Source organism: Scyliorhinus canicula, chromosome 20, assembly GCF_902713615.1.
Source record: "Scyliorhinus canicula chromosome 20, sScyCan1.1, whole genome shotgun sequence".
In the NCBI taxonomy this organism is placed as follows: Eukaryota; Metazoa; Chordata; class Chondrichthyes; order Carcharhiniformes; family Scyliorhinidae; genus Scyliorhinus; species Scyliorhinus canicula.
The window spans coordinates 76,494,425-76,508,549 of record NC_052165.1 but is presented as its reverse complement, the minus strand read 5'-3'; the positions used below and the strand labels follow the sequence as shown (position 1 = coordinate 76,508,549).

The window sequence follows — 14,125 nt, the reverse complement described above, 5'->3', positions numbered from 1 at the left end:
AGGTAATATAGACTGAATTGCACAGTTCTAACGGGTGTGTAGGGACAGAAGCACCTAGCAGTACTTGTGCATTGACCTTTGAAGGCAGCAGGTCGTACAGAGAGAGTAATTGTAAAGTATATGGAATTTTAAGCACCATAAATAAAGGCTTTGAGTAAAACAAAATAGGGAAGTTACGCTGAACTTTATCAAGCTTTGAGTATTGTGTCAAGCTCTGGTCACCACACTTTAGAAAGGATATGATGATCCTTGGAGAGGGTGTAGAGGAAATTGACCAGAATGGTTTCAGGAATGAGGAATTTGAGCAACGAGGTTATGTTGGAGAAGCTGAGTCGTTCTCCTTTGAACAAAGATTGAGAGGAGTATTATTGGAGTTGTTCAAGATTATGACAGGTTTAGATAAGGTAGACAAAGAAACATTGTTCCCATTGAGTGATCATACAAGAACTAGAGGGCACAAAAGTAAACTTTTGATGAGATGGGAGGAGATGTGCGGAGGAAAATTTCTACACAGCAGATGTACACACCTGAAACCCACTGCCAAGGAGTATGGTGAAAGTGGAGATGATGAATGATGTTGAAAGGAAATTGGATGGGAATTTGCAGGAAATAAACTTGCAGACATATGGGGAACGGGCCTGACTGGATTTATCTACAGAGCGTTGACATGGGCTGTATGACCACCTCCTATCCCACTGTAATTCTGTGACTCTGAAGAATTTCCTAAATTATACGCTGCTCATCCTTTTTCCTCCAAAGGCATATCTTGGCAATTAACGGAATGCATACACTCTTGTGTAAGTAAATAACATTCAAATAAGCAAGGCACTGTTTTAATCAGAAATGTCTGAAGTTCTGGAGCTAAGCTAAGAGCATTGAAAATGAAATTGTAGAGGCTGAGAAAGGCAATATGGCTGGAGCACTTGAACTGCTTTTTAAAGTTCTTCCTGTATGTTGGGTTCTTTCTGTTTTAGTGCATTCATTTGCTTAGACTTGAGTAACCACTGTTCTTGTTTCCACCTTTTCTCATGTTCTTTTCTGTTTTGGTGAAATTAATTTGCTGAGAATTTCTTGAACCCGGAACATGTCTGCTCCTGTTTCCCTATATACAAATTCCAGGTGTCCCTCTGGGTGACCTTTGCATTTAAATTTTGTGTTGAGGAGGAGGAGAAGTGGTGGCTGGGCAGGTGTGTTTGCAATTAAGGCCATCAGTTAGATCTTTCCTTGGGACACCACCTGATAGCGACAAGTAATACGTTGCACACTCCAGAAAAGTTAGAAATCTATCAGGTATGCGGCACGGTAGCATAGTGGTTAGCACTGTTGCTTCACAGCGCTAGGGTCCCAGGTTCGATTCCTGGCTTGGGTCACTGTCTGCACGTTCTCCCTGTGTCTGCGTGGGTTTCCTCCGGGTGCTCCGGTTTCCTCCCACAAGCCCTGAAAGATGCGCGGTTAGGTAATTTGGACATTCTGAATTTCCTCTGTGTAGCCGAACAGGTGCCAGAATGTAGTGATTAGGGGCTTTTCACAGTAACTTCATTGCAGTGTTAATAATGGCTACTTGTGAAAGTAAAGATTATTATTATAGATAATTCTGTCTATGATCTGATTGAAACAGTTTAACTCCTCAATGAAGGTGCTGGCAATGCCTGAAGATCAGCAGGGCATCCCCGTTACCTAACATGTTTGTAATCTGTTCCACCTCAAAGAACTGAGTACGTTTTTTAACCCAGACATTATTTTCCATTCATTGCTTGCATACTTATTTACAGTCTGAACCAGATTTTGTTATGCGCAGTTCCCCCGATTGCAAATGCTCAGTGTGTGCAAGCCATTAGCTTGATGACTAATTCAGCCAAGGAAGTTTAACACAGCATTAAGTGTGGTTCTACTTTAACTTTTTATTATCTGATATATTTTCCCTCAGGCTCCTGAAAAGAAATGAAGTCCTAATGGAATTTTCCAAATTTTGCTGAATAGTTTATTTTTGTTCTGGGTTTAATGGCTCAGTCAGATTAAGCCATGGTCAATAGAAAGGTCGATTCTTATCGATCTCTACACCTGAATCCTCTTGACTGGTCTCAACCTGCAAAATACAAAAGAATACTGACCCTGAACCTTTATCACCATATCTGTTGAGTTAGTTTCTTAGATTTTGTTACTTTCTGGAAAAGACTCAGTAAATGATGCATTGTCATCCTTTTCAAACTTGTCTTTGTGAGAGATTGGTAAAAATGTTGACCCTCTCCCATGTAGCCCCATTGTAATGTCAAACGGTCCAGTGATAACAAGAGTCAACGTATGCAGGAAAAAGTCTTACATTGATGAACTGGGGCAGAATCTCCAACTAAGTTTTCCGAAACTAACTGGCAGAAGATCTCCAAAACCCCGCAAAGAAATGGTGCAAAATTGGTATTAATGTCAATTTCCACTCCTTCATCCTCTCAATTGTAAACTAATCCAAACCTTTCGCCTGCAATGCTGCAATTTGTTGGGTTACGGGTATAGGGTGGATACGTGGGTTTGAGTAGGGTGATCATGGCTCGGCACAACATTGAGGGCCGAAGGGCCTGTTCTGTGCTGTACTGTTCTATGTTCTATGTTTATGAGCTATGCACCTGGGGTGCCACATTTGTGCATCAGTGCAAGTTCCAAGTGGTGCTTGGTGCTTTGACTCTTTTGTGGGACAGGCAGCTCTCCCATTTGTGGCACAGGGAAACAAATCCCAGCACCAAGTTTAAAATTAGGAGTGTTATTTTAATTCCAATTTTTACAGTGGGTTCAAGTGAAACCCTGGGTTTTCTGCTAATTGGGTCAGTCTTTGTATTACGGAAATGGTAAATCCTTCAGTGTAGAATATTATTTAAAAAGTTCACTTGCAGCATGGCTGAAACATTGTTTTTACTGATTTGTGTCTTGTGTTTGATTTAGCCATGGGACTGGATATATGCAGCCAGGAGAGGAGATGAGGAAGGAGCAATCCCAACAGGAAGCGATATACTCAAACAGGCCTATATATGCTGAGGAATTCCAGACAAGATCCTCGGGACACAATCCAGGTATGAATGTACAATGGGCTGTTGAAGAAAATCGATCTCAGTCATTTGCAATATTCTATTTCCAGAGTCCTCAGCGCTCCTGTTATAATTCATGTAAAGTCGCATTTATGTAGGCTAGTTGCTTGCAAGTAATCCCTCCTCAAACAACATGCATTTATTCACTTGCAAACCGAGCACAATATTAGGAGCTCACCCCCATCTGAATGCAATGAAAATTGCTTGTTGGCACAAGTAGGCTTCAAATGAAGTTACTGTGAAAAGCCCCGCGTCGCCTCATTCCGGCACCTGTTCAGGGAGGCTGGTACAGGAATTGAACCCGCGCTGCTGACCTTGTTCTGCTTTTCAAGCCAGCTGTTTAGCCCATTGTGTTAAACGAGCCCCTGCATTTGTGATGCAGATGTAAAAGTGTCAGATTAAAAGGTAATCGTAAGAATCAAAGGCTCTGGGCAGGGCTCATAGTTTGGTTCTTTCAAGTTTTCTAACAGCTAGGCTATCTTCCATTAGTTGGGTGGTGTTTCTGCTGTTACATTTTTACCAAGCTTAAAAGACACTGTCTGACCTGCCTCAGGGATTTCCCGCTTTATAGGAGAGAATAGTGGTTATAATACTTGATTACGTTACCAAGAAGCTTGGACTTCTTATCCAGATCCATAGAAGCTATGGAATTTAAATTTGATTAATTAAATGTGAAATAAAAAATTAGAAGCAGAAATATTGAAATGAAACTACTGGATTGTTGTAAAAACCCACCTGGCTCATTAATGTACCTTTGGTAAGGAAATCTGTTCTTACCTATAAATAAGTCTGGACCAGCAAAATGCAAATGATTCTTAAACTGCCCTCTGAAATGGCCTAATAAGCCACTCGATTGCATTAAACCATTACAAAAATGTCTAAGGAGGGAAAAATGGCTGGACCACTGGGAATCGACCCAGGAACCAGACATGGCAAAAGCATAACTGGTCTAGTCGAACCTGCAAAGTCCTCCCTAACATTTGTTTCCCTGTGCCAAAAATGGGAGAGCTGCCTGTCCCACAAAAGAATCAAAGCAACAGCCTGACGGTCATATTCACAAGTAATGTCGCAGACTCCTCTGACAAAACGGACGCACAATATATGGTGGCACAGAAGTAAAAGGTTGGGTGGGAGTGACCCCTTGGAGACCTCAACATTGAGTCTAGACTCCCATGGCCAGTTCAAGCATGGGGAAGAAAACTTCTGCCCATTAGCACCTGCCCTCTTATGACAAATCAGTGCTCTTTCATGTTGAACACCTCTTAGACAATGTACTGAAGGTAGCAAGGACACAATGTACGCTGGGTGGGGAGTCTTCAATGTCCATTACCAAAAGCAGCTCAGCAGCACTACTGGCTGAGTCCTGAAGGATATAGATGACAGACTGGCCTGCAGAAAGTGGTGAGAGAACTAACTAAATAAAAAAACCTACTTAGAACATAGAACATTACAGCGCAGTACAGGCCCTTCGGCCCTCGATGTTGCGCCGACCTGTGAAACCAAGGCCCATCTACACTATTCCCTTATCATCCATATGTTTATCCAATGACCATTTACATGCCCTTAATGTTGGTGAGGCCACTATTGTTGCAGGCAGGGCATTCCACGCCCTTACTGCTCTCTGAGTAAAGAACCTACCTCTGACATCTGTCCTATATCTATCTCCCCTCAATTTAAAGCTATGTCCTCTCGTGCTAGCCATCACCATCCGAGGAAAAAGGCTCTCACTGTCCACCCTTTCTAATCCTCTGATCATCTTGTATGCCTCAATTAAGTCACCTCTTAACGTTCTTCTGTCTAACGAAAACAGCCTCAAGTCCCTCAGCCTTTCCTCATAAGATCTTCCCTCTATACCAGGCAACATCCTTGTAAATCTCCTCTGCTTCCACATCCTTCCTATAATGCGGCGACCAGAACTGCACGCAATACTCCAAAAGCAGCCACACCAGAGTTTTGGACAGCTGCAACATGACCTCATGACTCCGAAACTCAATCCATAGAATTAGACATAGAATTTACAGTGCAGAAGGAGGCCATTCGGCCCATCGAGTCTGCACCGGCTCTTGGAAAGAGCACCCCATCCAAGATCCACACCTCCACCCTATCCCCACAACCCAGTAACCCTACCCAACATTACGGGCAATTTTGGACACTAAGGGCAATTTAGCATGGCCAGTCCACCTAACCTGCACATCTTTGGACTGTGGGAGGAAACTGGAGCACCTGGAGGAAACCCACGTACACACGGGGAGGATGTGCAGACTCCGCACAGACAGTGACCCAAGCCGGAATCGAACCTGGGACCCTGGAGCTGTGAAGCAATTGTGCTATCCACAATGTTACCGTGCTGCCCCCGAATCCCTCTACCAATAAAAGCTAACACACCCTACTTTACATTAACAACCCTATCAACCTGGATGGCAACTTTCAGGGATCTATATACATGGACACCGAGATCTCTCTGCTCATCCACACTACCAAGAATCTTACCATTAGCCTAGTACTCTGTCTTCCTGTTACTCCTTCCAAAATGAATCACCTCACTTTTCTGCATTAAACTCCATTTGCCACCTCTCAGCCCAGCTCTGCATCTTATCTATGTCCCTCTGTAACCTGCAACATCCTTCCGCACTGTCTACAACTCCACCGACTTTAGTGTCGTCTACAAATTTACTCACCCAACCTTCTGCACCCTCCTCTAGGTCATTTATAAAAATGACAAACAGCAACGGCCCCAGAACAGATCCTTGTGGTACGCCACTCGTAACTGAACTCCATTCTGAACATATGCCATCAACCAACACCCTCTGTCTTCTTTCAACTAGCCAATTTCTGATCCACATCTCTAAATCACCCTCAATCCCCAGCCTCCGTATTTTCTGCAATAGCCGACCGTGGGGAACCTTATCAAACGCTTTACTGAAATCCATATACACCACATCAACTGCTCTACCCTCGTCTACCTGTTCAGTCATCTTCTCAAAGAACTCGATAAGGTTTGTGAGGCATGACCTACCCTTCACAAAACCATGCTGACTATCCCTAATCATATTATTCCTATCTAGATGATTATAAATCGTATCTTTTATAATCCTCTCCAAGACTTTACCCACCACAGACCACCTTCAAATTATTCCTTTCTAGATGATTATAAATCCTACCTCTTGTAAACCTTTCCAAGACTTTGCCCACAACAGAAGTAAGGCTCACTGGTCTATAGTTACCGGGGTTGTCTCTACTCCCCTTCTTGAATAAGGGGACAACATTTGCTATCCTCCAGTCTCCTGGCACTATTTCTGTAGACAATGACAACATAAAGATCAAAGCCAAAGGCTCAGCAATCTCCTCCCTAGCTGCCCAGAGAATCCTAGGATAAATCCCATCTGGCCCAGGGGACTTATCTATTTTCACACTTTCCAGAATTGCTAACACTTCCTCCTTATGAACCTCAACCCCTTCTAGTCTCTTAGCCTGTATCTCAATATTCTCCTCAACAACATTGTCTTTTTCCTGCATGATGAAAAATATTCATTTAGCACCTCTCCTATCTACTCGGACTCCACGCACAACTCCCCACTACTGTCCTTGACTGGCCTTACTCTTACCCTAGTTATTCTTTTATTCCTGACATACCTATAGAACGCTTTCAGGTTATCCTTGATCCTACCTGCCAAAGACTTCTCATGTCCCCTCCTGGCTCTTCTTAGATCTCTCTTTAGGTCCTTCCTAGCTAACTTGTAACTCTCGAGCGCCCTAACTGAACCTTCACGTCTCATCTTTACATAAGCCTCCTTCTTCCTCTTGACAAGTGATTCAACTACTTTAGTAAACCACGGTTCCCTCGCTCGACCACTTCCTCCCTGCCTAACAGGTACATACTTATCAAGGACACGCAGTAGCTGTTCCTTGAATGAGCTCCACATTTCAATTGTGCCCATCCCCTGCAGTTTCCTTCCCCATCCTATGCATCCTAAGTCTTGCGTCATCACATCAAAATTGCCTTTCCCCTAGCTATAACTCTTGCTCTGCGGTATATACCTATCTGTTTCCATTGCTAAAGTAAACGTAACTGACTTGACCTCATCCATTCCAAAATGAATGAAATGAAAATCGCTTATTGTCACAAGTAGGCTTCAAATGATGTTACTGTGAAAAGCCCCTAGTCACCACATTCCAGCGCCTGTTCGGGGAGGCTGGTGTGGGAATTGAACCCACGCTGTTGGCCTGCCTTGGTCTACTTTACCGTGCTGCCCCCGAATCCCTCTACCAATAAAAGCTAACACACCCTACTTTACATTAACAACCCTATCAACCTGGATGGCAACTTTCAGGGATCTATATACATGGACACCGAGATCTCTCTGCTCATCCACACTACCAAGAATCTTACCATTAGCCTAGTACTCTGTCTTCCTGTTACTCCTTCCAAAATGAATCACCTCACTTTTCTGCATTAAACTCCATTTGCCACCTCTCAGCCCAGCTCTGCAGCTTATCTATGTCCCTCTGTAACCTGCAACATCCTTCCACACTGTCTACAACTCCACCGACTTTAGTGTCATCTGCAAATTTACTCACCCATCCTTCTACGCCCTCCTCCAGGTCATTTATAAAAATGACAAACAGCGGTGGCCCTAAAACAGATCATTTGTGGTACACCACTAGTAACTGAACTCCAGTTTGAACATTTCCCATCAACCACCACCCTCTATCTTCTTACAGCGAGCCAATTTCTGATCCAAACTGCTAAATCACCCTGAATCCCATGCCTCCGTATTTTCTACAATAGACCACCGTGGGGAACCTTATCAAACGCTTTACTGAAATCCATATACACCACATCAACTGCTTTACCCTCGTCCACCTGTTTGGTCACCTTCTCAAAGAACTCAATAAGGTTTGTGAAGCAAGTATAAGCCAGTATCATTGGACGTTGATCAATCTCTGCCAGTTCTTTTGACCTTTTTGGCTAATGACCACTTCCCATGCAAAAGAAAAATACTGCAGATGATGAAGATCTGAAATGCAAATGGAAAATAATTAGGCCAAGCAGCATCTGTGGAAAGAAAAGCGAGAATTAGCATTTCATTTGTTTGAGCTGGCTATTGTTGCAGGCAGGGCATTCCACGCCCTTACTGCTCTCTGAGTAAAGAACCAGCCCCCCAAAACATCTGTTACATGCAATAATCTATTGTTATGGGCGAGGATTTAGGGAACCCCAAAGTGTATCATGGAGTTCACCTGACCCACAACTTTTAATAGATTGTGGTACACACAGCCCACTCTACTGGTGTGGTAGAGCCGAAATGGAAAAGTATTTTTTAAAAGAAAACAATGTTTATTCTATGAACTCAAGTTGAACTTTTTAAAACATACAGTGAACATCTTAGCAACCATCAATTCAAATACAACCCCCAAAGAATACAACACCAAGTAATCCTTAATAACTTCCTAAACAACATCCAGAAGACAAAAGAAACACCTTTTAACAGAAGTACATTAGGTTTACATTCACTACTGAATTCACCAAATGATTAAGAGATAGTCGTTTCATGGCAGAGAGATCAAAGTACACCTGCTCTGTCTGGCTTCAGCTCCAACACTGAAAACAAAACTAAAACACACCCTGCAGCAAACAGCCTAATACGAAAGTAAAAAGCTGGCAGACAGCCCAGCTCCACCCACTCTCTGACATCACTGCAGTAGTGAACACCCATTTCTTAAAGGCACTCTCACTACAGATATTTATATGCACACCCATTTATAAACACCCATTTCTTAAAGGTACTCTCACATGACACTATAACTGCATTTATAGGAGCAACCACCTGAGAGTCCATGCAGAGATGAAGCTCTATATCCCCACCTAGACCACCCTTACATTGCTGTATGGCATTACATCTCTGTTGAATAGAATAATCTAGAAAAGATGTACAAGCTGAGAACTTGACAGACAGCAAAGGCTATGGGCCTTGACAACATCCTGGTTATAGGGTTTTTACTCCAGAACTCCTGCACCTCAAGCTAAGCTGTTCAATACAGCTGCAAGGCTGGTATGCACAACAAAGTGAGAAATTGCCTGTGTATAAACTCTTTAAAAAATAAAGCAAGATAAGTCCAATGAGGCCACCCCCATCAATTTAACTCTCTATCATCAGCAAATTGATGGGAAGTGTTATCGACAGTGCTGGATCCATGCTTGGGCCTTATCAATTTACAATTTAAATCAATGACTTAATTGGGGGGATCAAATGTAATATTGCCAACAATGCTAATCCAGCTGGAAAAGTAAACTATAGGGAGGATGCAGAGAAGCTGCAAATGGATACAAACAGCTTAATTAATTGGGCATGTAAGTGGCAGATGAAGTAAAAATACTAAGTGTTAGAAATACTCAGCAGATCAGGCAGCATCTGTGGAGAGAAAAATAGTTAATATTTCAACTCGAATATGACTCTTTAGACCTGAAGGAAGGTAGAAATGTGATGGGTTTTATGCCATTGAAGGGAAGGAGAGGAAGAAAGAACAGAAGGGAAGGTCTGTTATACGGTATAGGACAGACATTAAATGACAGATCATACAACAAAAGACAGAGGGATTGATAAAAAAAACAGAATGGATAAAGTCAGCAAGTCTGGCAGCATCTATGGAAAGAGTTAATGTTTCAAGTCCAAATAATCCTTCTGCTTTTCTGTAGACGAGTCATTTGGACTCAAAACGTTAACTTTGTTTCTCTCCATGGATGCTGCCAGACCCATTGAGTTTATCCAGCATTTTCTGTTTTTACTTCAGGTCTCCAGAATCTGCAGTATTTTGCTTTTATTAAGGGAGTGATAATGGTTGTAGTAAAGGAACAAAGTATTTGTCCAGAGTGAGTATGAATGGCAAAATAATGAACCGTAAAATAAAAGCAAAACACTGACATTTGTGGAAATCTGAAATAAAAACAGAAAATGCTGGTCTGGAAGCATCGGTGGAGATTTCTGGAGAAGAGTCAAACAGATTTAAAAGTTAAACTCTGTTTCTCTCTCCACAGATGCTGCTAGACCTGCTGAGTTTTCCAACAAATGCTTTTGTTTTTATTTCCGAATATGAAGATCTCTGTTCTAAAGTCGCGTTGGGATATTTAAATGAGCCCAATGTCTCATTTAAATATCATTATCTGGAGTGAGAGCGTGATACATATTGTGCCGGGTGTAGCGAGTCGGGTGTCAAAGCCTGATTTGAGCTTCCTCCGGGATTCATCTGTCGAGTCCAGTCGTGCCTAGGGTAGGCCCAGTGGAGTACAAAGAAACTCCATGATAACTTGCTCTGTAACAAGAAAATAGGATGCAGATCACCATATGGCAAAAAAGAGAATCAAATTAGGAAACCAAATTCATTGTCTGAAATTGTTGAAGGAAATGTTTTAGCCCAGAAGTGTGCAAAGTGCCTAATCTGAAGTTGAGATGTTTTTCCTCAAGCTTGCATTGAGCTTTACTGGAACACGATAGCCGAATGAGGACAGAAATGCGAGTGTGAGTGCTTGGGGTCACACTTGCTGACTGAGCGGAAGCATTTTGCAAAGCACTCACTCATTCTGCCTTTGGTTTCCCCAATATAGAGGAGACTGCACTGTGAACAGCAAATAAGTTGATTAAATGTGGAAAAATGCAAGTAAATCATTGCTTCACTTGGAAGGAGTGTTTGGGGACTTGGATGAGGGGAGAGCAGGTAAAAGGGCAGGCAGGTCAAGAAATTGTTCACTTCAGTAGGAAGAATGGGAAAACAGAATATTTAAAAGGTGAGTGACCAAATGTCAGTATTCAGAGGGATTTGGGTGTCTTTCTATACGAATCGCAGAAAGTGAACATGGTGGTACAGAAAACAATTAGTAAGGGCAAATGTATTTTATACTTTATTGTGTGGTGTGGTTGAAGTATAAGACTCAGGAAGTTCTCTTGCAGTTGTATTGCAACACCAGGTTAAAGTCCAACAGGTTTGTTTCGAATCACTAGCTTTTGGAGCACTGCTCCTTCCTCAGGTGAATGAAGAGGTCGGTTCCAGAAACATATATATAGACAAAGTCAAAAATGCAAGACGATACTTTGAATGTGACTCTTAGCAGGTAATTAATTCTTTACAGGTCAAGGTAGAGCAGGTTAAAGAGGTGTGAATTGTCTCAAGCCAGAACAGTTGGTAGGATTTTGCAAGCTCAGGCCAGATGGTGGGGGGTGAATGTAATGCGACATGAATCCAAGATCCCGTTTGAGGCCGTACTCATGTGTGCGGAACTTGGCTATAAGTTTCTGCTCGGCGATTCTGCGTTGTTGCGTGTCCTAAAGGCCGCCTTGAAGGCCACCTTCCTGCCAAAGTGTGACACTTCACACTTCATTAAAATTTGATCTGCATTGTGACTGCCACACCATCAGCCCATCTAGAAGTCCATTACTATCCTCACAGCTCGCAGTACTTCCAAGTTTTGTTCCATCTGCAAGTTTTGAAATTGTGCTCTGTGCACCCAAGTCAAGGTCATTAATTTCTATCAAGCAAAGCAATTGTCCTAGTGCCAATCCCTGGGGAACCCTATGGTCTACGTTCCTCTAATCCAAAAAAAATATTCACCAGGACTGTTCCTGTCACTTAGGTAAATTCTTATTCATGCTGCCGTTGTCCATTTTATTCCATGAGCTTCAGCTTTGCTGGCAAGTCTGTGATATGGCACTTTCTCAAATGCCATTTGGAAGTGTACGCCACAGTAGCATTATCCACATCAACTATCAATTAGCTCAAAACCTCTGTTAATGTCCCATCATATTCCCAAGTGATTATCTGTGCCTGCACCTTATTACCCTTAATAACCACACGTTGCGCATTTAAATACACTTAAATGCATTAAATTCCGCACTGTAAGACTAATTCTGACCTTATTGCAGTCCCTCTTTATCTGACCCCCAGCACCACGATGAAATGACTTCATGATGGCACTGGTCCCAGCTCTGAGGCACAGTCCATCAGGCCAGCACAGGTCCCACCTCTCCCTCTAATTGATCCCAGTGTCCCATGAATTCAAATTTCGTCCTCCAGCACCATCTGTCCAGCCACATGCTTATCTACTCAATCCTCCTATTTCTATGCTCACTCGGACATGGTAATTACTAGTAATGGAAATTACTACCGTTGAGGTTCTGCTTTTTAATCACAGTCCTAGTTCCCTAAAATCCGCCTGCTTGGCTCATCCCTCTTTTGACCTGTGTTATTAGTAATGCTATGGAAAATGAAGTCTAGACGTTCAACATCCCCTCCTCAAAATAATATGCAACAGTTGAGTGACATCCTTGACCGTGGCACCAGGGAGGCAACATACCATCCTGGAATCATGCCTATTGCCACATAACACCTGTCTACCCCCATAACTATAGTCTGCCATATGGTTAACTTTATGAGTTTGTACCAAAAATAATTTCTTACAGTCTTCTTTGTATCCTTCTACCCATGTTATCAGGTAGCTGGTATTCAAGGTAGAGAAACATCAGGGATGTTTCACGTAGTTTTGAGCTGAAGTACATTGCCTGTTTGGAATCAAGAAAAATGTACTATCTGTGTTACACAGGATCTGGAATTTGTGATGCTGATAACATGTGCTTTGTTCTCGATCACAACCAACCCTTGAGTACAACATCTTACACTTAACAACATTGCCTTATTTTCTTCTATAAAACATCTGTGAAGTGCGTTGGGGTTTCTATTATGTTAACTGCACTATATTAAGTTATTATTTATCCTTTAAAGCTGTTTAACGTGTGAGAAGTGTTTTGGAACACCTGAGAGACATGATAAGGTGCTACGCAACAAACCAAAGTCTTTAGAATTAGTGCAAAAAAGATCGGATGAAGCAACCAAAAATATGTCATTAACATGTCTGAAAAATAGCTTCAGAAGACTTGACCTTGTGAAGGTGACTATGTGGATTGTGTTTAATGGATTGACTGTTAAGTAATTTAAGGTTAGGATAAATATTTATGAGATAAGCAGTTGATATTATCAGTCCTTGAATCAGCAATAACAGGGCTTTGCTTGGAGTGTTTTTACTTGATTTTCAGTGAATGTGAGAGAATTTCATGGGAGGTTACGGCAAGGTCTCTCCTCCACATTCTTGAACTCTCAACCTTCTCTGCATTTTATTTGTTAACCATTCAACTGCTTTGGTTTGCTGTAAGGTAATATTACTTTACTATGAAGTAAAAATTTACAGCTCAGAACCAGGCCATTTGGCCAATAGATTCATCTCAGTATTAATGCACCATCCCATTTTCCCAGTTCGTTTTATTTCACCCTTTCAATATGTGCTTCTACTTATTGTAGGTTGATGGCCAACAAAATGTTAATAAGATAACTTTCTGTTTACCTCTCTCGTTATTTCATATGCCATGAAGAATTAACGGTGCCACTCAAGATACTGGCTTTAGTCTTTGCACCCCCACCCTTGATTGAATGTATCTGTGTGTCTTTGTGAGTGTGTCTGTGTCCAGCTCACTCGTAGTCTTGGGTGCTCACTCACTTTCACCCGCTGAATGGATGTGGATATGCGTTGGTATGGGCTGCTGGGAATGAGTGCGAATCCTGAAACTGGGAGTAAGGCCGCAGTCTCATCCGCACACACTCACTAATCCCCCACACACATGTGCGCATTCGCACATGAACAAGTGCAATCCAACCCCGTCCCACAAACACACTGCCTCCCCACACATACATCCCTCTACGGGCACACACCGCTTTCCCTATGCGCACACCATTCCCCCCCCCCCCCCCCCATTTACTGGCACGCACATTGCCCCCCCCCCCCCCTCCCCCCATGCATCCACTTCCCTCCCACCCCTCCATGCAGCCACTGTCCCCATCCCCTCTAGGCCATAAAAAGGCCCTTCCCAGACCCGCCTGAGGCTTCATGGAGCCCACCACAAAAGGCCCACCCTGGTTCGCATGAGGTCAATCCTGGCCTGCTGCGAAAAGGCCTTCCGAAGCCGGCCATATAAAGGTCCTTCTGGGCCCAATTGAGGCCTCATTAGGCC

General features: G+C 42.8%; 1 protein-coding gene across 3 annotated transcripts in view; it reads left to right on the top strand.

Moving 5' to 3' along the window:
* LOC119954950 (UPF0606 protein KIAA1549-like) overlaps positions 1–14,125 on the top strand; it is a 323,510-nt gene that overhangs the window by 300,283 nt on the left and 9,102 nt on the right. For all 3 annotated transcript variants that reach the window (XM_038780692.1, XM_038780693.1, XM_038780694.1), the window contains one exon: positions 2,932–3,059. In XM_038780692.1, the coding sequence (XP_038636620.1) occupies positions 2,932–3,059 (128 nt within the window). The remainder of the gene's footprint in view (positions 1–2,931; positions 3,060–14,125) is intronic.